General features: G+C 39.1%; 1 protein-coding gene and 1 long non-coding RNA gene across 2 annotated transcripts; one reads left to right on the top strand and one right to left on the bottom strand.

Moving 5' to 3' along the window:
- The first annotated feature begins 5,611 nt into the window (after positions 1 to 5,611).
- Positions 5,612 to 6,209, top strand: LOC113317819. Its single transcript, XR_003344039.1, has 3 exons — positions 5,612 to 5,700; positions 5,903 to 5,980; positions 6,117 to 6,209. It is a non-coding gene; the product is annotated as an uncharacterized LOC113317819 (long non-coding RNA).
- An 11,528-nt stretch (positions 6,210 to 17,737) lies between these two features.
- Positions 17,738 to 21,703, bottom strand: LOC113315233 (single myb histone 3-like). The gene is made up of 6 exons (XM_026563537.1): positions 21,501 to 21,703; positions 20,267 to 20,499; positions 19,630 to 19,714; positions 19,336 to 19,419; positions 18,117 to 18,387; positions 17,738 to 18,041 (listed from the first exon to the last, which is right to left on the bottom strand). Exons 1-6 carry the CDS (start codon positions 21,648 to 21,650, stop codon positions 18,007 to 18,009), a joined length of 858 nt encoding a protein of 285 aa, XP_026419322.1. The 5' UTR covers positions 21,651 to 21,703; the 3' UTR covers positions 17,738 to 18,006.
- Positions 21,704 to 26,235: the final 4,532 nt, after the last annotated feature.

The raw sequence follows: 26,235 nt of genomic DNA, 5'->3' as shown, positions 1-26,235 counted from the left end.
ATCGGGCCCAATGACCCTCCTTGTCGAGTGTGTTCGACAGAAAAGGCACAAATAACCAATACATGTGACATTAAATGCAGGTGCGTAACATAAACAACAAGATAAGACTAAAATTATCAAGAGAATTGTCAACACAATGGAAAAGGAGGAAATTGTCAAGGAAAATAGAAAAGAAAAAACAAGCTTGGCGACGCAGCACCCCATTTAAAAGAAGTTGTTCAAAGAAGCATGGGACAAGTGTTCAAACGAATTACAACCCGCAACAAAGGGCAAATTAGTGGCGCAGCACTACAAAAGGCGTGATCAACTCCTGGGTGGAACAGCACCGGCCCCTCCCTTCCTCTGAGCAACCTCGCGGCGCTTTTGCGCGATGTACTCGTTCACACCGGCCTTAATCGCCTCAGCTAGCTCGCTATGATGAGCGTTTCTCTCGTCCACAATCTGCTGAGAAAGCTGCTCAGACCTCGACTCAGCGTCTTGGAGCTTAACCTTCGTCTCACCTTCATCCTTCTTCCACTTCTCCACCTCTTTCCCGAGGTTGTGCACATCTCTCTCCATATCCTTAACACGACCCTTCTCGACTGTAACAGAGAATCACAAGCATGTTAGACAAGGAGTATAGCAGAATGCAGAATAAGAACAACAAATTAACTCGATCTAAGGCCACCCCAGCATACACCCCAGAGACCTGATAGGGTTGATAACACAGATTCTAACGACTCCACGGACTTGGACGACTCATCCTCGGCCTTAGAAAGCTTCGAAGTTAACTCATTATCGTATTGTCCATTGAATTCATTTGAAGGGAAATATTTCTTGTGATCGCTCCACTCGGCCCTCTGACGATTATAGGACAATTGTAGCATCGATAACTGGGCTTGGGTCCACTCTAGGTCACTAGACAGCTTATCGAAGCCCTTGGTCCTTTCAAGAAGATCTCGGTTGGACTGTTCGGCCACAGCTTTTTCCCTCAAAATTCGTCACCGATCTTCATGAAGATCTCGATTTTGAAGCCTAAGTGAACCATTTTGACTCTCCAGATTATCATCTAGTAACGTTTTATCACAAGTCTCTGAAACATCCCCAAGCGAGCCCGCAAGTTATCTATCTCCTCGGGGACATACTCAAGCAAGCGATATATGTATGATTCCTCTTGAAGTTGTTGGATCTCGGCCTCCTGTCGGTTTATCTTCCCATCCTTATTGCAAATTAGTTGTCGAAGATTTTCCACAAGATCTTTCTCGATATCCCATTTTCTCTTCATAAGCCTATACTCCGAAGAAGCATCTAGATCTATACTAGATATTTCGCCTAGAAGAACAATAATTCACTCAGGATATTGGTATGAAGAACTCAATCAACACAACTATGTAAACAATATACGTTGAGCATCGGCGAGTTTGATCTCCAGGTCACGAGATCGTTCCTTCTCCTTCTGAAGAGCAACCTCCAACTTCCTAATCTCTTGTCGGCGGAGTGCAGCCTCCAACCTCGACCGATTCAACGCCTAAAAATTTCACCCCAAGACGAGATTAGGAAGGCCCTAAAACATCAAAACGAAGAGTTCAGACAAACCACTTACCAGATTATCAAAGACCGGCGCAATGTCAGGATACAGGGGCACGACAACATTCATCTACTCATCAGTATAGGAGACAAACTCCTCCGAGTATAATGCGCCAAGAGAATCACACAGAGGGACCAATATGGTAAAAGATGTGTGAACACTCAAGGAAGAACCAACATCCATTGGGGGCCGCTTTTGGAGCGATGTTTCGGTCGGCCTCGGAGCCCCAGGCTGCACGGTAGGAGTCACAATAGTAGTCTCCAAGGGAATCTCCCTTCTTTCTGCCCACCACCATCCTCGTCAAACAACTGCTCGTCCCCGAATATATCGTCCTCATCATCTTGATCGGGGATGTCGATCACGATGTCTGAACTTTTCAGCATCACTCCCTCCGCCGCCACTTTCCCCTGAGGAGGATTACGCCTTGGAAAAAAACCTTCACCACCAAAAATATCGGACCCTCCAACATCTTCATCCTCGCGCCTAGGGATTTTCGGCACAAGGTTCAGCGTCAGAACACGTGAAGGCAAAAAACAGGGGCAAGTACATGTACTTAGATTAAAAGCTATATGTTTGTTACCTTCCCCTTATCTTCCTCGACCCTTGTTCCATCGCTCATCTTCTTGGAAATAGAAGATGATTTGGTAGGCTCTCCTTGAGGCTTAACCTACGACAAGAAAGTAATCAATACCCTGAGCCGACACAATAGGAATCGAAGAAAATGGAAATAAAACAACATACCTGTCATCATTTATCACCTAGAAACTAGTACAATAAGGGGTTTTAGTCACGGTTGACCTTGTCACGGTTTTATGTAAACACGTGACCAAAATTGAGTTCGTCTCGGGGATATAAAGGTCCGGTACTATTCACGATATCTTTAGTCCCGGCATTCATTTTAGCCGAGACACTAGATTTCTAGATACTTCATAGACCCGGTTTAACAACCGTACTTATCTCCAGAGACGTGTAAATTGGGCAGTATTTGATTGATAGCCGAGACAGTAAATTGGACATGTATTTATCTCCAGAGACGTGTTTTGGATTTAGGACCTTGGTTTCGATACAAACGAAATTCACAAAGGGGGAGACAAGGTTCTAGCCTGGAAGATGAAGAACAACTCCCGTTTCTAAACCTAATTTCTCCCCTGCTATCAATCCCATTCTCCCCTGTTGCCAAATTTCAGTTCGAAATCAAAACCCATTCTCCCCTGTTATCAATCCCTAACTAATTTATCCATTCAGCTAATTCTACCGAAGATTTTATTGATCGATGAGATCTCACGGAGATTTTTTATTGGACACGGCTTACATTAAATCGTGTCTGATGCAACTGTTTAATACCCGCGCCTATGATGTACCCATTTCAAATTTACTGCCAATTTTGGTATCCCACGATCAACACCACTCCACTCCCTATTTTCTCTCCATCATTTCCTTGTTTGAAACTGCAGCAGTTTTGAAGAGATTACGTGAAGCCAACTGCAAGTTGTTTTCTCTATCTGATGTTAATCAAGCAAAATCCTTCCATTTCCCTGAAACTAATATATTGAAAGGTGAAGCGTAAACAGTTGATTACAAGGTATTCCCCCTCCTAAAATCAAATCTTTCTCTTATATTTGTCTTGGGATCATTCTCCGAATTCGGTATCTTATACTACTCCGATCAATGGGCCATGCATACAAGGTGCTTGGTGAAATGTCAAAGAATGGGATACTGCCTGATTCTCACACTTTCAGTATTTTAGAAAGAAAAGATTAAGTGTTGTTACCTTTGGTTTTGCGTTTCTTTATTTGTTGTCTTTTATATCTGTTGCATCTCTTTCCTTTTAGTTGTTTTTATAGGATTAGAATAAGTTAACTAAGGGGCTAGTGATATCAGGTGTTAGGGAGAGCTCTGCATTGACCACAATTAAAGAAGAAAAGGAAGACAGGGTCTGTAGTGCATACTCTAAGCTGTTGCAGGACGTGAATTTCGTACCAGTTTAAGTTGAATTCTTCATTTGATTTCTAAATGGCTTGAATGGTTATGATATTTGGTATAGTGAAAGTGCTTCATTTTAACAAATACTAGCCGGTCTCTCATTAGTTAACCATATTTTTTCATGCTAAAATTGAATATAAATCTATTTTAATTAGTAATAGCAAATACTAGCCGATCTCTCATTAGTAATAGCACCTTGGATATGTTTGTAATTTTTTATTATTGTCTTTACTAGTAATCTCGAACTTCAGATATTATCTGTTCTTGGATATGTTTGTAATTTTTTGCTCCTAGCAGCTTATATATTATCTATTCTTGCAGCTCATTTCATGGATACTTCAGACACGGAGTCTGATGGCGGGCTTCAAGAGTATTCAGATTCCCACAGCGAACAGCAGTCAGTTTCCCACAGCGAACAATCAGGTTTGTTGTTTAAGTGTTTTCTTGCAGTATACATGGTTGATTGGACCAAAAAAATTGACAATATAAAGCTCCTTAAGGTTGTACCGCGCCAAACACTTATTAATTCGTTTTTCTTTTCTGTTTTGTTTGATCTCAAGTTTCAAGTGAAGATAACGTGGATGCAAATAAAGGAAAGCGGGGTAAGACAAGATTACCAAAGCTTTTAAGGGATACTAATGGTGAAATGCGGACTGTTACTTATGATGAAGCCAACCAAGCAACCGGTAAAAATTGTTGCTTGCTCTCAAGTTACATAGGCAGCGAAGTTGGTCCAAGTCTTGGACTGAAGTATACCTGTTGGAAAGAAGTTCCACCTGTAGTGAAGAAAAAGTTATGGGAGGACGTAACGGTATGTATTAATTAATGAAATGCCCAATGTTAAATCCATCCAATGTTTATATATAATATCACTTAGTCGATGTGTTATTTACCTCCAGTTTAAGTTGATCTCGACGAATCAAGAGGAAAGATGTATTGAGACAATTTTCTGACTTGTGGCGAGGATGGAGGAAACGAACTGCTGCAAAGATGTTCCACCCCATTCGAAAAAAGCCGAAAAAAAGCTTAAGAATGTTCCTTCAGATTTAAGAGGTTTTGTAGAACAAGAAGAATGGATAGAGTTTGTAAAACGGAGATTGAGCGACAAAGGCAAGGTATGTCAATTGAGCTAAACAAGATTGGGTCAAGAATTATTTTGTTACTATATAGAGCTAATACATTTTTAATTTTCAGGAGTTGTCTGAAATTGGCAAAACGGTAAAAGCTCACCACAAATATCCGCATAGGATGGGATGAAGGACCTATGCTGGATTAAAGGACAAACTGGTCTGCATTCATAAGTTTTTTTTTGTTTTTTTTAATTTGTGAAGTTAAATGTTGAAATTAATTGCTGAGAGAGCTCGTGTATACATTCTCATTTTTTTTCCTTCTGTTTTTTAATGAGTTCGCTATCTGCTTCCAAGTTTCTAACTTCAATTTTGTTGTGTTCTGTCAACATAAGCTTTTAGATGAAATATAGTGTTATACAACATAAGCTCATACTATAATGTATTTGCTTACAGAAAAGAAAAGGAAGTGGACAAGTGATTCCCCCTCCACGAGAATTATTATGGATACTTGCACGCCAAAATGAAAATGGGGAGTATAAGACTGATGAGATTGGTGAAGTTGCTGCTCAAATTGTAAGATAGACAACTTCAATTTAATTATACACAAGTTCTATTTCAAAATAAGTAGATATCCAGTTTAACTCTTTATGTGTGCAAAATTTTGGTTTTGTAACAGGATGACTGCTCGAAAAAGATCAAAGAGGGTACAATTGTCTGTGAAGGTAAGACAGATGCCCTTGTAAAGATTTTGGGTGAAGAACATGGTGGAAGAGTAAGGGCTGCAGGTACAAGAGTGACCCATAGTCAGTATTTTGACACTCCTCGACAACGTGGATCATCAAATAAAGATAATCTGAATAAAATCAGAGAACTGGAAGAGCAACTAAGAGTGAAAGATGTGCAAGCAAGAATAAGTGAAGAGAACTTGAGAAAAGAATTCCAACAACAATTGGAGGAACAGTCACTAGACACAGAGAGAAAATTGCAGAAAAATTCCTTCAGTTCAAAGAATTATTGGGCAAATCCCAATATGATACGATTCAGCCACCTATGATGTCCTCAGAAAATGTCCCTGCCTTAGTGAGTTGTTTTTTTAGTTTTATTTCTAATTAAATAGAAATATAGATAGTATGCTGAACATAGAAAGTTATGAAGAAGTAAATACAAGTTAATATTTGTTATGATGAAGTTAATTGTGGTATCATGAACCCGGATGAATTGGGTTAATCTGGTTTGATCGTTTTTGAACACCTTAATGGAAATGGCATTGCAAATTTTTCAGGGTGCTGAGGATAAGGACTTAGCTGAAACTTGGGGGGAAGCTGTTCACGATCCGAAAGGAAAGGCCCAAAATATTCGGGTTTGTCAAAATTTGAACTTTAGACATATACTTATTGTTCTTGTGTACGAGTACCTTTGTCGTAATCGAGTTGCAGTAACCAATCAGGATATATTGAGAATGATAAATTTTTTTTCGTTGGATATCAATTTTTTAGAGACATAATGGGGCCAAAAGCTCTAAACTGGATGCTAGAAAGACGTCTCAAGAATTGAACAGTACATCTATCCCGGCCTCTCTTAAAGCGCCCAAGTGAGTGTTTTATTCGGTTTCTTTTCTACATTTTTTATCCTCAAATGTTTGGAATCTTGTACCTAATTATGATATGGTGATAAATCATAGTTTATTTTGGTTATCCTGATTTTGTTACTCATTTAATTTATCTAGGTACCTAATGATGTGTCCTCAAAAAAAGTGGTTGCACAGGTGAGTTGTTTAATTTGTTAGAAATCAAACCAGATTAATTGATTATGCAGGACATTCATATGTTATTATATGACGTCTGCAGCCACCAACAGGACCACCTCATCCGCCTTCTAACAGGGTAAGTTTCTTAATCTAAAGACCCCCTACTAATGGCGTTCTCATCTGAAACTAGATAACTCCAAATATAATTTTAATTTGTCATGTAGAGCCATCCGTGTGAATTGTACGACAAAATCAGCAGGGTTGTTGCGCTGGGACATGTTATTCACAGCGACTCAAAAATGATTCATGGAAAAAAAATGCGTGATGATTGTTTGCGTGTGTCGGTGGATTTTGTGGAGATAAAAACTGCAATACTTCCATATCCATCTGGTGATATTGTTACTGTGTATGATGCCCGTGAAAGTGTTGTTCAATGGCCAAAACACTTGGTGGTCCTTGTCGGAAATGTATTTAATCTCTATTTTTTTTCAATTATGAAATCATTTACAGCGTAGTTTAATATCTCTTTTAGGTGTTGGTCGTCTTGTACTTGAACTTTTTTATTGCAGGGGCGAACGAGATTGGATGCATTTGATGAATTTGTTAAGAGAGCAAAAGAAGTGTTCAGAAGCAGGGCTGCGATCAAAGTTGAGTTGCATCGCGATGTGTTTGGTCAAACTGTAGATGTGCCTATACATATGGCACTAGAAGATATTGAGTTTGTTTGCACGTCTCAGAAACTTACGAACAATGCTATAGTCTTATTCATCCGGTAAGTCTCTGTTGATTGTTGCTTTCATAAATAATTACTTCTTTTTGACTAGCTAATGGTATTGGAACTCGTGTTTTTATTTGTTCCTAGATTTTTGTATGAAAAATTGGATGGCGATGCACGCAAAACCAAGTTCGGATTTATGAATCCAGCGGCAGTTCACTTTTCAGTCAATAAAACAGAACTCGTGAAAAGTGTATTAAATAGACTGAAAGATTCAGTGCCGAGTCGAAAATACATATTTATTCCTTGTAATACAGGGTAAGCGGAAGATGCATTGCATTATTCATCTCGAATTTAGATATATTTTTTTCTTCAGAATTTAACCTTAATTTGCATATCAAGTAAAAAAAACTATTAGAGTTAGGGTATCCTTGTTTTTTTTTTTGAAGCATAGTTAAGGTATTCTTTGATATCATCTGGTGTTGCTGACATTGCTTTTGCATACTTGCATATACTAACTTATTCTCTGTTCACTTTGTAGAATTCATTGGGTACTAATTGTATTTTTCGATGGGGTATTTTATTACTTAAATTCGTTGGATGAGAAGTGTAGATACAAACTAGAGGAGCAAATGAGCACGTAAGTTGATTTTGGGTTTGAACTTTTTTGTATGCATAGAAGGAAAAATGCTTAAACTCATGGCACTTCCATTGAAGGATTTGTGAAACTAGTATCCAGTTTTTAATAAATATATCTCTTTGTTCTTCACCAGTGTTTCAAAAGCTTTAAGAAAATTAGGTGTCAAGCGATCTGAAATACTTATACACGTGCTCATTCTAATGTAAACTGCATAGTACTTATATTCTCTTTCCATTTATTTTATTTTATTACTTTTATTAGGAGAGAATTCATCGTGGTGATTAATGTATTCTCAATCCTCCCCGTTATACCCTGTAATGGCGGGATCGAAGAATCTAGAAGGCACCTCCCCCAGTTTCCCCACTAATTTTAGTTTAACTTAATATTCGTTTCCTATTTCTTCATCTTAGAAACATCCTGTTTCGAGTACTGGAATTACTAGAATTCGTATGGTGATAGTATTGGGGTTTTTTAATTTTACAGTGAAATCGTCTCCATTGTAACTTCCGTCAACAAGGTAATCTCTAAATCTTCAATCTAACTCATCTTTTCTTTTAGATCTGACTTATTTCTAACCCTTTATTAGATTTACTTTTCTTAAGTTTTAAATTTGAGTTTTTGCTTATCTAATTTTGTGTTTTTGTTTACTCATTGTTAGGGTTTTCCTACTTTATTGTATTGTCGTGAATCCCCTTAAATGTGCTTGAGAAGAAGAGGCACAAGCTCTTAATCAATCCCCTAACTCATCATTTTTTTAAGGTATGCGTTCATAACTTGTTTTTTTTTTCTAGCAAAATGTTGAAATTTATTGCTGAGAGAGCTTGTGTATACATGATTCTCATTTTTTTTTTCTGTTTTTTACTAGAGATTGGTATCTCCAGAAATTTCTAACTTCAGCTTTGTTTTTTTCTCTGTTGATATAAGATTTTAGATGAAACATAGTATTATTCAACATAAGCATCATACTGATATTAATGTATTTGTTGTACAGAAAAGGGAAAGAAAGAAAACAGGTGATGCACCCCCCTCCACGAGAATTAAAATTGGGATACTTGCACGCCAAAATGAAAATTGGGAATATAAAACCGATGAAATTCGTGTTTGTACAAAGTAAGTAGTTATCCTAATTTGAAATGTGTGCAAAATTTTGGTTTTGTCATAGGATGACTGCTCAAAACAGATCAAAGAGGGTACAATTGACTGTGAAGCTAATACAGATGCCCTTGTAAATATTTTGGGTGCAGAACGTCCTGGAGAGTAAGGACCACAGGTAGAAAAGTGACCCAAAGTTTGCTTTACTTTTCTAAAATTTTAATATTTGTGATTTTGTTTATCTAATTTGGGTGTTTGTTTGGTGATTGTTAGGGTTTTGTCCTACAACATTCATTTACACAGAATCTACGAGAATAAACTTGATAAGAAGGGGCATTAGCTCAAGCATTCAGAATGGACAAAATTTTGATGAGAATGGATAGATTATCACCCGAATACAGAGCAGGAGTTAACGATTTTATCAAAGTTGCTACTCAAGATGCACGAAGAAGGAAACTAAAGAAAATCTTTTGTCCATGTGAAATATGTGTTAACAATTGTCGTAAAACTGAAAGAGAAGTAAGATATGATTTGTTCCGCTATGGTATTGACCAGAGCTATACTTGTTGGACTAAACATGGAGAGAATCTTCATGCTCCTCATGCTAGTAGCTGTACTGTTAATTTTGAAACTCATACTTCTACAGAACATGAGTTTGAAGAGGGGCCATTGGGTGATATTCCAGACAGTACTATAGATGATGCTCCAGATTATGTTGCATAGGCAACAAAGATGGTCGACGCGATACTATAGGACTTTCCAGGTGATCGTAGAAAGTTTGAGAAGTTAATAGAGGATGCTAAGAAGCCTTTATTTCCAGGAGACTCGAAACTTACCAAGCTGTCGGCAATAATCAAGCTGTACAACTTGAAAGCGAAGCATGGAGTATCAGACAATTTCTTGGTGAGCTTTTAGATTTGTTGAAGAACGAGATTCTTCCTGATGGTAATGAAATTCCTTCTTCTACATATGAATCTAAGAAATCCATTAATCCGTTAGGGTTGAACTATGTGAAGATACATGTATGTCCTAATGTGCAGTTTAACTATGTTCTAATCAATTGGGCATCTCTTTCTATCCCTGATTAGTACGTACAGCTATTTGCATCGTAACTGTGTTCCACGATTCCTAATCTAAAAAATTAACTATGTAGGTCGAGAAGGAGTTGGAGAACGAAGATGAAATCATGGCAGAGGAGAAGAAGATCTCTAAATATCTTAGGTGGATATCACAGGGCCCGCGTCATTTAGTTGTAAAGTACAATGGATATGACATAAATGGATGTCGGTATCGCACTAAAAGTCATGATGTTGGCGTAAACCAAAACTGTGGGGTTAGCCTGGAGGCGTCAGGAATGCACATTGCTAGTGCGAAGGACAGTAACCCAAAGATTGCTACATCGCGCTATTATGGAGTGATAAATGAGATTTGGGTTCTTGATTACCAGTGCGTAAAAATACCCGTGTTCTTGTGTGATTGGGTACACAGTGGTTATGGTGTCAAAACTGATGAACTTGGTTACACACTAGTCGACCTCAACAGATTAGGGCATAAAAAGGATCCTTTCATTTTATCTTCCCAAGCTAATCAAGTTTTTTATGTAGAAGATCAAGGAGATCCAAGGTGGTCTGTTGTTATATCGTGCCCTTTAAATGACTATATGGATGACGATAATGTCGATGAAATTTCTGAGGATGATCTAATGTCTGAGAATCGTCGGCCAGAAGATAATATGGCAGTAGATATGAGCTCACTTTATGTGGACGACGATTCTGACACTTCTTATTTTCGCGATGATGGTCAGGGGATATATGTTGATCCCTGCTTTGAACAATAAGATGGTAGCAACAGCTGGTAAGAGACCCACCAATTTCAGTATGTTAACAGTACAGTTTCGAAGAAGCTAGATTTGTTTTCAGTTTGTAATTTCACAAGCTGGTAATGTGCCCATAAATTTGATTATCTTTCATCCATGCTTTATTGTTGCAGGTAACTCCTCCTGCTTGTTATTATGAAGGAGGGTGGATTTTGTGTGTAGTTGTCGTGCTACGGCAGATTCAAAATCGTTTACTTCCATTTCTGCATTCTATTTGCACATATAATTAAGTTCTTATCTTGTTTTACTTGTTATTTATGTTCTGTAATCCGTTGTACTGCCTTGGCAAGAATATCTTATAACTAGCTCGAATCACCAGCAGAATTTTGATGCTAGATAAGGGTTTTCTTGAAATGAATAGAAAGTGTTCATCAATATTCTGTCATCTCCCATTGATGTTCTAGTTTTTTCAGTGTTTTCTTATTGATTTTTTTGATTCTACAGTTAAGACTATGATTGAAGTTCAATCTTCACTTCTTGTTTAATATGTTATGGCAGTAACACTCTGTCTATATAACGGACATCATAGACTTACGATGTTGACCTTTACTCTACTTTCTACAAGGTACATAAGCATCAAGAACCAAGGGCAATGAAGGTCATGTGCTAGTAGCCAGCTGGGGGTATACCAACCCCTGGTAAGTCTTTTTTTCTTTTCATTTACCTTTCCATTATCTATGTTGGATATATTCATGTATGGTTGTACCATTAAATTCTTAAAACCTGTGGAACAAACTACATTGTGCGAGGTAAAGAAAAGCGATGAAGATTTTTTCGGTTAACGGCAAGTACTGTTTTAAGTGGCTTGGACAATATTATGCTTAACATGTTGGATGCTTCTTTGGTTAATATTAACCACCGTGCAAGGTCAGTTTATTTTTTACTTCTGAAAACTTACCAAAATGTGGAGAAGTACTCATGTCTCGTGATTTAGAATTTTGCACCTCAAAATGTAGGATTTTCACACATGCTAGTTTCATTACTACTACTGAAACTAATAGGAATTGGATCGCTGAGGAGTTGCGGAGTCTAGGGAGGTAGCTGGGGATTTCATCACTGAGGTTGTTGATCAGGTAATTTTTATTATAATATACTATTTTGATTTTTCTTTGTTGTTCGTTTGTTTTTCTAATCCTGGATCATTAGGTGAATATCTTGCCGGTAAGATGAGAAGTTTGGAGTCTTGGTCACTGATTATATCATGCTAGCTATTACATTATTTCTCAATGTGAATGTATAATATCTTTGGGAAGTGAATCAATTCAAATGCACCCTTTATCTCTTAGATGTGTAACTTGTTCTGTATTATAATTATCGACTCTACTTTTTTTTATCAATTCAGATCAATTATAATTCTAATTAATTTGGCTGAATTGATATTCCACATGCATTACTGATTTGAGTTTCTTCCTTCCGGTACACTGGAGAGTTTATTGTGATTGCTTCAGCGAGACACAGCTAAACTAGACTGGAGGTGACGTATATAGTATGGCTTTAAATGGCGTAAGTACATTATGCTGATTGAACTGAAATGACGTCAAGGTTTTTTATCTATTGCTTTTTACTAGAAGAGAGACAGATACATATGTGCTCCCTTTGTGATTTATTTGGAGAGATTGATTGAACTGAAGGAATGCATCTATGCAGGCTTGTGCTTGACAGCGATAGAATAGTGAAGCTTGGGGATTTCTGTGTTTCAGCTTGTGTATTTGACAAGGGTGGCAGGCAACGCTAAAGGGATACTTTTGTAAGAACTGCATGCTCGTCAGTTTTTTTTTTTCCTTCTAACAAGTTTTTTCTGAATGAAAATCTTCTGTTTCTTCCTTTTTTTTCCTTTTTTCATTCTTCACCGCTGTACACAATTGAATTTAGAAAAAATTCCCATATTTTACGGGATGGCTTAGAAGTTTTGCAGCCGGGAAGTGGATACGATTTCAAATGAGTGGCTGTTTTTTATCTCTTACTGTACTGTATAACAGTTTTTACTCGGCAGATCTCGATTTTTTCCATGAAAACTACTGATACACAGAAAACCCTTATCTCATATGTCTATAAGAACCACTATATACTCTTGTGAAGTTTCTTTGTTTATACACCTTGCACAGCTGATATCTGGTCATTTGGGATAAACAGCTGTAGAGTTGGCCCATGGACCATGGTCATGCTTCCTTTTCGAAGTACCATCCGATAAAGGTAAACCAGTTTTCTGAATGTTTCCGTGAAACTATTTCAGTATTTCGGAAGAGCTTTTGACTTGTGTGTCTCTTCGTCTTTGTTGAATGTACTGCATCAAATACTGACCCCATAATATATATTGTATGGATCAACTTCCTATTGACGGCTGTAGTTCTCGTTAGTTGAATTGATTGTAGCTACCAACCCTTGACCAGAGAATGAATAAAACAGTCAACTTGGGTGCTTAAGTGAGGTGTGTTCGGTAGAACTTAAACAAACTAAAGTTAAAATAGATTTTGGTATTTTCTCAGGTGGTTGGGGCTGCAGTACTTGTGAATGGCTGGCTATCTGATTTAGACCTACAACGGTTATCCGCAATGGAAAACTACTGGCACAGGTCTGAGCATTACGTTTATAGCTGAAGCTGCAGAACTTACGACAAACAAATTGTTTCCTTCATTTTGTCATTGATATATCAGACCCGTAATTTTAGCTGTAGTGTTTGATCTAAAAATATGATAGAACAGTGAACCACACTAATTTGGTTACGTTTCAGGAACTTCTGGAAAAGTGTAAAGATATGCAAGAGGCAATATGCATTCAATTTCGGGCACACCAAGCTGCTAATGGAGATGCCACACATGCGGTGTCAGAGACTTAGATGCTCCATGAGACTTAAACGCACTAACTATATTCGCGTAAAGGTATTTCATTGCTATGATGTCAATGAGTTTCTTGTTGGATAAATAAACCTCTCCTGTGAAGTTGTGATCAATACAGTGCATGCTTTCCAGTAATACTGACATGGAAGTGCCTAGGTTGGGAGTTGTCTCCATCTCCGTGATTAGATTTTTGGTGGTCTAAGTTGGACATTACAAGTGGTATCAGCATTGTAAATAGGGATTTCATTATGCTTTCTTGTTAACAGTAAGCTATATATGTTTATGGAATTTTATGTCATGGATATAATAAAAACTCAGTTTGTTGTTAGTTATGGCTTTTAAGACTTTTTTGGTGGTCTAAGTTGGACATTACAAGTGGTACCAGCATTGTAAATAGGGATTTCATTATGCTTTCTTGTTCATTCTTGTTAACAGTAAGCTATATATGTTTATTGAATTTTATGTCATGGATATAATATTTTATTTTCAATAAAAACTCAGTTTATTGTTAGTTATGGCTTTTAAGACTTTTCTGGGTACAGTATTGATCTAAAAATCTGTAGTCAACATTGGGGATACTTGGACTAGACACGGTGGGTATTCCTGATCCGTGACCATTACACTGATTGGTCACGGTATGAGATGTGGTCCGTGACCAATGATCAAATTTGGACACGGTGTATGTTAGTTTCCCGGGTTTAAAAACATGAACTTGTCACGGTATAGAACGATATCCGTGTCTAATTGTGCGTATTGGTCACGGTGTCTAACAAAAGTACGTGACCAAAGAAATTGTGGTCACGGTGAAATGTACAAATTGGTCACGAAACTCACCGTGACCAAATGGGAAACACTTTTGGCCTCGCAGGCTTTGGACACGGTTTCTCAAAATTGAAATACCGTGACCATAGACCTTTGGTCACGGTAAAAAACCGTGATGAAAAGGTATTTTTTTACTAGTGAGAATAAGTAAGGCTCCGCAGGAAACTGAGGAGGAGGGAAGCTACCATGCAAAATTTGGCCGCGAACAAGTAATGGAACGCGATCCCAGTATGGGTCATTAGTATGGAGAGCACGCTTGTTGGAACCTCTCCCTAGAGGATCAGCATCTAACATCAATCGTTCAGCACCATCGGGCATAGACTTCAAGCGATGAGGGATGGAAACAAAACCAGCAAGGTCACTATTGGTAGATGTCCCACTCCTATAGTTCACAAGGAAATTGGCGACAATATATTTGGGAGAATCCTCTATCCTGTAGGTCGACCAATCGGCCGTAGATCCATGACCCTCGCCACGGTCTCTCCACTCATTCATCAGACGGAAAGTGTTGTCATTCCACTAGGTCAAGGCCCGAGGCGGATGAAGCTGCGAAAACACCTCATAGTAGAAAGGGCTAGTAGGGTTATACAAAGGAAAGCGAAGGACGAGATTTAATTGCCCACGAGTAACGATTACCGCCTCGGATGACTGATCATATCTGTCGACATAGGACTTTCTCAATACACCTGTCTGGCCCGAGACCAGGGATACCTCGTAGTTTTGAAGGCCAAATTCTTCCTTCAACTGTTCAATAAACTCATCATCAGACAAGTCTATTGAGACTCTCTTATCAGACCTACATGAAAAAGAAGGAGATTTATCAGGGAAAGGGGAATTTATAGCACGATAATCGTGATGGGATGGACTCTCAAGACAAAACAGGGAATCGAGAGAAACGACATTTCCCTCATAGAAGGTATCACTCACGCACCTTTTTTCGGTCATTGACGGAGAAGAAGAAGCCATGGCAAGAAAAACGAACAGGGAGATACGAGCTCTGATGAAGAGAAAAGCAAAAGGAAGAACTAACCACAACTGTCGCGAATCTCACCAACAGAAACAACAAAGACGAAGATTGAAAAGAGAAGAGAGTCACCGGAATTAATGGCGTCGGCAACAAAGGGAGGAAGAGAAGAAAGATGAACAACACTTCGTTTCTCTGAAAAATGGAGAACAAGGGAGTGAGAACATAAGCGAGGGTATTTATAGGGTGCAGCGCCTCAACCGATAGCAACGGTTACGAGTCATAAAGGACAGTCAGTGGGAGACTGCATGGCGGAATTCCCGGCACGCTCGAGGACGTGGGAAGATGAAACGATTTTCTTTCCCTCGTATCAAGCACACGAGCGAAAGAAGGGGCATAAATGTAGGTGTAGATAATCCATAGGGCTAGGTGGAAGGATCCTAAACTATGATACACCAAAGAAAAAAGAGCGACGAAGCACAGGATAGAACCAAACGGCGAGCAAGGTATCATGTGGGTCGGACGTGATGGCCCAATAGATGCCGGATGTGATGTGACCCTTATCCTCTGACAGGTCGGGAGAACAATCAGAAAGCACTCGGTCAGACGAAGGAAGATGGTCAAACAAAGGAACGAGAATGAAGAAGGGCGACATCGTGCTAACCAGACGATACAGACTCGACCTCGGGTGAAGAACTATCGATCAAACCAGGAAGTCGTGCGATCAGTGAAGGTCCGATAGAGAACAGCTAAAATGATGTAATGTGACCAACATTGTAATTCTGTTGTATGTCGACTTTGGCCTATAAATATAAGGGCTAGTCGAGAGAAAAAGAGAGGTCGAAGAGAGAGAGAAAACAAGGCATCCTACTTGAGTTGAGAGAACATCACCACTAGAGAGAGAGAGTACAACTTGTAACGAAGGAAGAATAATAATACTACACATCCTTTCATCCCGTGGACGTAGATAATCATACCGAACCACGTAAATCCTTGTGTCTATATTTGTTTATGTTTCTTAATGCTGTGTGGAATCACCCTATACTCCATCGGATGTAGTGTGTAGTTTCATGCCACAACATACCCAAAGAATCGTATACAGGTTAGAAATCCATTTTAAAAAACATATAGAAGAATATGGAATTTTGGACGAACTCCATATTTCAACAAATTTCCTTATATTGATCCGTCAAGGATTTCCTTTTTAATTGGAATTCCGTTTTAAGAGTTGTACGTTTTAAGAGATTCACATTTTTCTTTTTTTATTTATTTATTTATTTAACGGTTGGACGTGTATTTTGTCCATTCTATCTAAATTACAGTTAAGTATGGGTGTAAACACTGTGTAACTTAATTCAAGTTTAAATTCTAATATAAGTATTGTCTACCTACATTTTTTCAACACGGTTACTAACGGACAGTTAAATATTTGATGTATCCAAATTATAACCAAATTTTAATTATTACAACCAATAGAGTTATGCCAAGTGTCCTCACCGTAGCTTCTGCATTAGAAAAGGCCTTTCTAGGCCAATAGGAAGCGAGGGTTTGATCATCGTTTAATGTGAGAGCTTTATTTGTCAAAGCCTTTAAGAGCTTCTCCAACGGTGGTTGTGTGTGTTTCCTAGGTGGCAACACAAACAAGACATTCTCATACCAGTGTCAACTTAAATTTAGGGGGGAAAATAGTTCATCTCCAATGGTGTTGTTTGTGATTTTTTATGGATTAAATGCATTTTATATTTTTAAAATTTTTTAGATTTTATTTGAGCTAAAAAGGGTTATTTAATATATTTGATTTAAATTAATTTTAGGAAGCAAAAGCTTATTAGGATAGCTTGACATTGTCAAGATGAATGTCTAAAACTTTACATTCACCTTGACAATGTCTAACAAATATTAAGTCATGTCATCTTCACATTGCTTAAGAAGTTGGGGTTAGAGAAGAATTTTAGGAAAAATGAATTTGTATCCTATGTGGACTTAAACATTTACCTTCACATACATTCCACCGAGAAACTCTAAGGGGGAGATAATAGACGTTGGGGTTAATAAATAGCGGGGCGTGCTAGGAAGTTGAGTTATGGAATGAATCTGGCGAAGGCCTTGGATCACCCTAAAAATTGATTGACTCCTACTAGTAGGAGTTCAAACAAAAGAGAAGTATTATGTTGGTGACTGGTGAGGGGTTAGTCATGGAATTCCGATCCGAGCAACTACTCTCAGAATTAATTGGTGAACTCCATGTGGGTGCAAGAGGTTAAGGCTGGACACAGCTGAGACCAGGATTACATCACTTCTGAAGCGCGCACCACTCGCCCCATTCAGTGTCAGTTGGAACAACAATCTTTTTATCGAACATTTGCGCCATTCTTAGTTGCACTTGCACAATATGGAGTTGGAACTTAAAGAGACTAATTGAAATTATAACATAAAAGCATCTAAGAACAAATAGACTTAAAACACATAATTTTAGGGTCTTACAGAGTAAATTAGTATTCAGAGCATGGTGAAATCTCCACTTTCAGAACTTGTGTTTTTTTCACATAGCAAGCCTTTATATAGCCTACACATCTACTACTACTACGAAGAAATAGCTTCTACAGTTAGCATAATATGCCTTAATATACAAATGTACTAGTTCAGATGTCACAGACCCAAGCTCTACGTTTCGCAGAATCTTGGTCCATATTTCAGAAAGCCATGATCACAGGTTCACCGCGTTTGCCTGAAACAAAATAGAAAAAATGAATCTTCAAATTCAATAAACAGGAAGGAAATGAGAGAGAGGGGATGTATATACATTGTTCCAGTATATCTTCGAAAAACTGCTTCATGCATGCCGAGTGTTCCGCCATCCCTTCTACCCTCTCTGCTTCCTTAACTGCCTCAGACGCCACAAATGATTTGTTTTCGGCCTCGGCAATTTTTTGGGCCGTAAATATTGAGGATTCCATAACTGTGGAGCCAGGAAACCTACAGTCCGGCGATTGCTTTGCTCGGCTTTCTTTGGATTTTGGATGTGCTCTTGTTCCAAATGTGGCATCTTTCTTGATCTTGTAATAATTTTGGACCTGCAAATCACCGCGAAAACAGACAGATCATATTACACAATAAGCAGGTTAAACTTCTATGCCTGTAATTAGATTTGGAGCATTGATCTGTTCATATAGTTATCTGTAGCTATTCGCCAAACTCGTTCACTGAAACTTAATAATTTTTTCTAGATAAAGAACTATCTGTTTTCGATGACGTTCTACGAAGATGGTGCAAGTGAATTCCAAAAGCATACACAACAAGTCAAATGCAACAGTATTTAGCGCGAAGCATGAATGATTTTTGCTAGTATTTCCTAACATTATAATGAATAAACTAACCATGAGAGGTAATGAGGAAGAACTGTTACGAGGCTACTCAGGGAATTTGCTATTCTTCTGCACAAAAGAAAAGCAGCCTCCCTAATTCACTAATTCGTGGGGAGATACTGAACTTCGGTATTTGAAAAATGTTTCATAAGGTGTCTCTGAAGTAGATCGCGATCGATAGAGTAATGCCATCAAATCTTGATGAACTGTTGAGATGCGATATAATGTTCTAAAGCCGAAAACCAACTCTAGTAACACTCGGCAAAAAGATGGTCAGCAGTTAAATGTGACAATTATCAGGAGCCAAGTATGACAAAATCTACAAACGTGATATGTTAGCTTCTCGATACAATTAAGGCAATATGGATGGGATATTTACTTTCATGCTTACAGGTGTGAGCCAGATAAGTTTTAAAATTACTAAAGTGATGTTTGTGATTTTAAGCATGTCTCTGACTCGTGCTAAGTGCAAACCCAACCATGTATTTGAGGGATATATACAAGCTAAATTTCATTAAGACATTAATCAACATCTAGCATCGATGCAGATAAATACAAGGCATATTTAAATACTATAAATAACTAACACCAACCCCCACTATAGTGACTAGAATACGTTTTTTTAGTTGTTATAAATATTATGTGAAAGGAGTTCACCTTTTCAAGTTTGTTCTGTGCAACAAGCCTTCTCAACTTTGAACTTAACAATCTTCTAAAGTTAGATGGGACTTCATGCCTTCGCTGCAATACATTTCAAGCAAACATTCTTATTTCTATTTTCAAGAAATATGAATAAAAACGACCATCTTACTGTGTAAATGTGTATCCTATTCCACATGATTCAACATGTTTTCTACTAATCTACTAGAAGCACGGATATAAAATATGCTATCATCCGATAGCAAAATAGAAAGTGAAAGCAGTAAGATGGAAACAGATGTCTCCTCTGACCTCAATAAAGTCGTCAATAACACCAATATCTGCTCCATTGGGATCTTTAATGTTAGAAAGTGCTTCAAGGATCATTGCATTGTACCTGTAATCAGAGCATGAAGCAACTTATGAGTCATGAAACCACCACGACTAAGTAAAAGAAGAAAAAAAGAAAGAAGAGAAGAGAAAGGTAGATTTGTTTACCTAAACGGCTAAAACCCTTATGATAAAATCTTTAAAAATAAAAATAAAAAAAATCACCGATAACCTCTGATGACACAAACAAGGCATCCAACATTTTACACGAGTTTCTCAAGGTGTTGTAATATGCAAATTTTATTCTATTTCCAGGGCATAAATATGACTAAATTGCAGAATACCAGATTACAGCTAGTTCCCATTAGATTAGAGCAATACGGAGACCTTAGTTAAACACTATTTCAACCAAGATTCTCATCATGTATAGCATAGCAGGGGAGACCAATACCGAACTCATATACAATAGGAACTGGTTAATAAAATCTCAAATATAATTAATCATATCAAATACATAAACAAAACTAATATGTCGGTGTAACCAAGAATCCAAATTGGCCAAACACCTGGCCTGTATATGAGTTAAAGCTAGCAAAAGAGACAAAGAGTTAACACCTACCGAGGTGGAGGCTTCCCATCTGCTGTGTTCTTTGCAGGATCCACCAAAACTTTATCTTTTGGATTCTCTGCAGTTTGAGAGGATGAAGGAGATTGAAAGATGGCTATGGCTGATTGAGTCTTCGGCACCTTTGGTGTGGTTGCTGCTGCTGCTGCTGCTGCTGCTGCTGCCTTAACACCTTTTGGCCTAGACCCCTCCCCGGTTGCACTTACACTCATATTCCTCCATTTATCCTGTCCAAAGCATAACATTAACCGAATAGAAAAATATATCAGAACTAACCATTAAAGATTAATAGTGTCTATTACAAATTTGATTAATATCAATCGAACCTCAATTCCACCAGGACAACAAACAGACAAAGTAAAAAAGCGACAAACACAATTCATAAACCACCACCAACAACAACAAAAAGACTAGTACAAATCAATCTAATAACAATCACACCCCAATTGCCCCGATTAAAAAAAAACAAAGAGAAAAAAAAACGAACCAAAGTCGCAAATGCAATGTATAAACAACCACCATCAACAAATACAAAAACAGTAAGACTAGTATAAATTGGTCTAATATCCATCACACATCAATTTCCCCGAAACAATAAAACCGAACCAAAATCTACAAATGCAGTTCATTAACAACAAGTACCACCAACAACAACAAAAAGACTACTATAAATCGGTCTAATAACCATCACACGCCAACTCCCCAATAAAAAGCAAAAACGAACCAACATCGACAAATGCAGTTCATAAACCACCACCAACAACCACAACAAAAACAGCAAGACTATTATAAATTGCAATATCCATCACACACCAATTTCCCCGAAAACAATAAATCCGAAACAGAATCGACAAATGCAGTTCATTAACCAGCACCACTAACAACAACAAGACTAGTACAAATTGGTCTAACAACAACCATCAAACCCAAAGCGGAAACAAAATCCACAACCCCACTCAGTCCATGAAACAGAACCAACAACAAAGAATCAACTTTTCCAGCTTTATTCATTATCAGCCTTTACAAAATCAACCCCTTTAGTACTTTAAACCTTTAAATACCTAATTCAACACAATTTCTTTAGCTATCTTTTGCAATTAGACTATCTCTAATCAAAATTCCATCTTTCAACTCAATCAAACACGAAAAAAGAAACAACCCAGCGTGCAATAAGTACAGATAAACAAAACCCATCAATGAAATTCGATGAGAGTGATAACGCATAAACCTTTAAATCAATGTTGGAACGAGCAGCAAGAATATGAGTGTATTCAGGATCTTTTTGAATGTTTTTCCATTTTCCTGTTCCGTGTTTGTTAACACCAGCTTTTAGTGCCTCTTCTTCTTCGGCTGTCCATTTCTGCTTCGGAGCTCCCATTCTCTCTCAATGTCTCTTTCTTTCTCTCTATGTTCTGTGAATTTGGGGAAAAACAATAACCCTAGAAAGATTAATAACCCAGGGATGAGAATGTAATTGTTTTATTAATACGAGGAGTTTTTCTTTTAATAGAGGGACTCGATCACGTGATTGACCATTTTATAGGTTTTATTGCATTGAGCATCGCTCATGGGTCATGGGCACTGATTTCTGGTGGAGTGTGTTTGTTGTTTGCTGACTCGGCGTCAGACTCGGTTCAAGTCAGATGTCAGATTTTTTTTTTTTTTTTTGGGTTCGATCTGACTCTGACTTAACCCATGACTCGAATTCATTTGATTCATGGGACCAACCCATTGACTCGTATATTTTAAGTCAGATGAGTCAGATCTGGCTCGAATGAAAAATCATATTGAGTCGGATCTAGATGAGTCTGGTGATATCAGTCAAATTTCGACTCAGAAGAGTCAGGCAAAAAAAAAACAAGATGTTAAATCATTTATGTGAAATGATATAATATGTCCATCAATATGTTTGAAATTTTATCATCTGGTCGATGACCGATGGCGAATTCAGAACAAAATTTCGGCTTTATTTTTGAAGAACATAACTAACAACGTAAGAGAAAAAAAATCTCATACACCGATGTAGAAGTAAACTTATAACTAAACACCATAAAATTTATTTAAATTGTTGAACACATTCAGTGTCCAATAAAACTTATTGTTTGTGGGTGAAAATTGTTTCTGCTGATTTTGGTAATTTTGAGTGTGTGGATGAGAAACAAGTCTAGACCCTAAAAAATGCACTGCACGGGAGTACTTTTGATTCGAGAGATCAATCTGTACAATCCTGGCCTAAACCAAGAAATGGTCGTTCCAGGCTTGCTTCGGTCACAAAGTGAAGGAGAAGGGTTGGTCTTAAGGAGGGAAGCGAAGAAAGTGTTGAGATCAGAATCGTTGATTCTGAAGGTCTGGTTGTTTATGACTTATATCTGAAAGTAGAACTGGCTAGCAGAATGGAAAGCTTCCAGGTGATTTTTTAGATACTATATTGGTGCTGACTAAAACTTGTTTTTTGGTGAAAATAGGTGAAGCCTATTTATACAAGTCATATTGAAACGTACCCTGGTCTCGTAGGAAGTGGAAACGATTGAGTGGTGAAAGAATAGAGTAACGTGTAAGCGTTGGTCATTATGCTTCCATGATGAAGGAAGTGAATTCGTGTAACCGTCAGACATTATGCTTCCATGATGAAGGAAGTGAATTCGTTTACACCGTTACTTTTCACCACCACTAATTGTCCCTCTTCATGACACTTTCTTGTAACAGGCGTATTACACGCCTCACACTGTAAATCGCCAGACCAATACCCTGATGAGAATCCCCAGTTTGTGGCATGTTTGATGTCTCGAGTGTTTTCGTGGAAAACATGTAGCACTTTGCTGCGTGTGGCAAGTCAAAGTCAAGGGACTTACCGCAAAAAATAGCATTTAATGCTATTAAGCTCGTTTTGGCTAGTCGTCTACAACTTGCCACAGGTTTGTCAGTTCGGTAGCGAACTTCGATGGCTGAGATCGCATCTCATGAAGGAGGGTAGCCGTTGATTATGGCTACCCTGTGTTGGCGCCTGATAATGGCGATGGCGTTTTGGTGTACGCCAGTGGCAATGTGGCATGGCTGGCATGGCTCGTGCATGCCAGTGGCACGGTGGTGCAAGTCGCGCCTGGCGTAGCCATGGCCACTAGGTTTCGGCAGCTCGTCACCTGAAACTTGCCACAAGTATGTCAGTTCGGTGGCGAACTTGGATGTCTAAGATTGTAATTCAGGAGAGAGGATGGTCGTTGATTATGGCCACATTCTGTTGGCACCAGTTAATGGAATAATGGCATAGCCTCGCCTGTGACGTTGTGGCATGGTCACGCCTGTGGCGTTGTGGCATGGCCAAAGTTAGGATTTAACTCTGTGGCCAAAATTAGGGATTGACGGTGTGGCCAAGGCTAGGATTTGGCGTCGTGGCAAAAATTAGGGCTTGCGGCGTGGCCAAGGCTAGGATTTGGCGTCGTGGCCAAAGTTAGGGCTTGGCGGCATGGCCAAGGCTAAATTGGCTCGTGTCATGTTACTGCAGCAGAGTGGCATGTTGGCATGCCGATTAATATGTTGTTGTGGCATTGCGCGTTTGGCATGCCAGTTAGTATGGTGGCGCGGCAGGGCGCGTTTGTCCTTTAATGTATGGTGGCGAGTTTCGAGCGAATTGATTGGTTAAGAAAAGGGGTCGGCCAAACATAAGGCATGGCCACATATCTAGTGCTTGTGGCGCATTTTAAAGTGACCTGATTGTTCGGTAGGACGGAGAGGGGACGATCAAGCATGGGCGTGGATACACTTCTGGTGTGAGTGTGGCGGCTTTAGAGCGACCTGATTGGTCGATGGGAAATGGGGTCGGCAAGTATGGGCCCATCCACAACTTATGTGCGTGTGGCGAGTTTAAAGAGATCTAATTGGTCTAGGAAAATAGGGCCGGTTTAGGATGGGGCGTGGCCATTGGAAAGTCGCGCCAAAAGGCCTAAGGCATGGCCACGCCTCCCTTTGCTGCTGCGGCTCCCTGTTTTCTGATTCTGGGCAAGATTTTGCACCTACTAATCCATGACGGATTAATTTCCTAGTTTGCCTAGGCTTACTTTCGACAGGCAAGGTATGGTATACTGCGCAAGGCGCAAAAGTAATTGATTGAATTCTATGTGTTGACACAGAGTTCTTTAAGTTCATTGCCAGAGAGCAGCATGCTTTCTGATTGAATACCTTATGTAAAGACCTTATCCTTGATATTTGGAAATTCGTGCTACTCTTCTGCGAGTGAACACAAATTTTCATGCCATATCAACATTATGGGTTCATCCGGGGAACATAGCATAGAAACCATTCAAAGAAACTTATATTAAGCGAATATAGGCAAGCGTTGAAATTTACAGAACATCTGGGATGGTTGCTACATGCGCCAGTCTAGATAAATTTCATGCAAATATATTGAATGGCTCAATAAATATGCCAGTAGAGAGGTTAACACTCATGGATCCATTTCCTTACAAAGTGACGTCACATCAGATGCAAGGTTTTTACAATTTTAACGCTAAGATAAAAATCATCATGAACATTAAGTCCCCTGCTTAGCACGTAACAGCGGCGTTGTTGCGGGGTAAGCATGAGATGGCGACAGAAAAGAGTAAAATCGAAAGGTCAATACGTGAAGAGATCGCCACGAAAATTCGACTAACCTTTGGCGGAAGGCATGAGGAATCTGTGATCCTTGTATTGGCGGTTTTGCATAAATTCGGCTTGGCCATGGGGTATTGGCATCAGCGCTGCAGATTTGGATATTGATTGGCAGAGGTGACATTGCAACTTGGTCTGCGGAACGGACGCTGGTTGGCTAGGAAAGGTAGATGGCGCTGCTTTGAACGGCTAAGATGGCGCTAGCTAGGTCATGGAATGGCAGAAACTGGCTTCAGTCCATGAAATGGTGGAAACTGGCTTCAGTCCATGAAATGGTGGAAACTGGCTTCAGTCCATGAAATTGTAGAAACTGGCTTCAGTCCATGGAATGGTGAAACTGGCTTCAGTCTGCGGAATGGTGAAACTGGCTTCAGTCCTTAGAACGGTGGAAATGGCACTTGGAAGGCTTGTTGGCTGGATCACGGAATGCTGGAGCGTTGGCGCTAACTTACCCATAGAATGCTGGAGTCATGGAGAGTTGGCTTGACCACGGAGTGCTAGAGCCATGGAGAGTTGGCTTCACCACGGAGTGCTGGATCCATGGAGAGTTGACTTGACCACGGAGTGCTGGAGCCATGGAGCGTTTGTAGGTTGAGAGACTGGTGTTCCTCGTGTTGGCGCACTTCTGGTTCAGTCATGGAGCGGAGATATTGGCACACTACTTGTTCGACTATGGAGCATGAGTGTGGTGCGCCTAGTCATCTATTCCCGTTCATGGAGCAATAAGGAATCCTTATTATGTTAAGGGGTGTCGACCCTCTTCTGTTTTTGTTGTTCGTCCGGCTCCGTGCTTTCATCTGCAGCATCTGGCTCCTCTTCGTCATTTGTTAGGATGGTAGACCAAGCATTAATGCTAACAAAGCAATCTCCAATATCTGTAATCAACGGCAAGGCAAGCCAGGAGAACTCAAGATAGGTGCTCTCGCATGTATCCACCCAACAGTACCATCGATCTTCTCCAGAATGTGTAATAAGGCTCTGACTCCAAAAGAATGAGTATCTAACCTCTCCAGTGGATTTTAAAATTTACCAAACTTCATTGCGGTCTTGGGATAGATGGATGAAATATATGCTCAGCAATGATCATGATAGGGCTAATCTTGGAGACTATGGTTGCATTGTTGGTCCACCCTTGATTTTAGGTTATTTGGTGCCTGGACTATCTGATTGCGATGATGATATGTTGTGGATGCTTGCATGGTCGAAATATTCTGGAGCCATTGGGTGAAGTGGACGAGCTGAGAGCGTTCCATTATCGATGTGCTGCTATCAAGTCTTTAAGGACTTCGTTCCAAGCGACATCCTTTGAACCATCT

Source organism: Papaver somniferum, chromosome 10 (assembly GCF_003573695.1).
Source record: "Papaver somniferum cultivar HN1 chromosome 10, ASM357369v1, whole genome shotgun sequence".
Lineage (NCBI taxonomy): Eukaryota > Viridiplantae > Streptophyta > Magnoliopsida > Ranunculales > Papaveraceae > Papaver > Papaver somniferum.
The sequence above is the reverse complement of the archived record's forward strand: the minus strand, read 5'-3'. Positions and strand labels throughout refer to the sequence as shown.

Coding starts and splice junctions, on each gene's coding strand:
- LOC113315233 (XM_026563537.1), bottom strand. CDS start 21,650: ATGGGAGCTCCGAAGCAGAAATGGACAGCCGAAGAAGAAGAGGCACTA. Junction 19,715..20,266: donor GATGGGAAGCCTCCACCTCG/GTAGGTGTTAAC, acceptor CTCTGATTACAG/GTACAATGCAATGATCCTTG. Junction 19,420..19,629: donor TTATTGACGACTTTATTGAG/GTCAGAGGAGAC, acceptor AATGTATTGCAG/CGAAGGCATGAAGTCCCATC.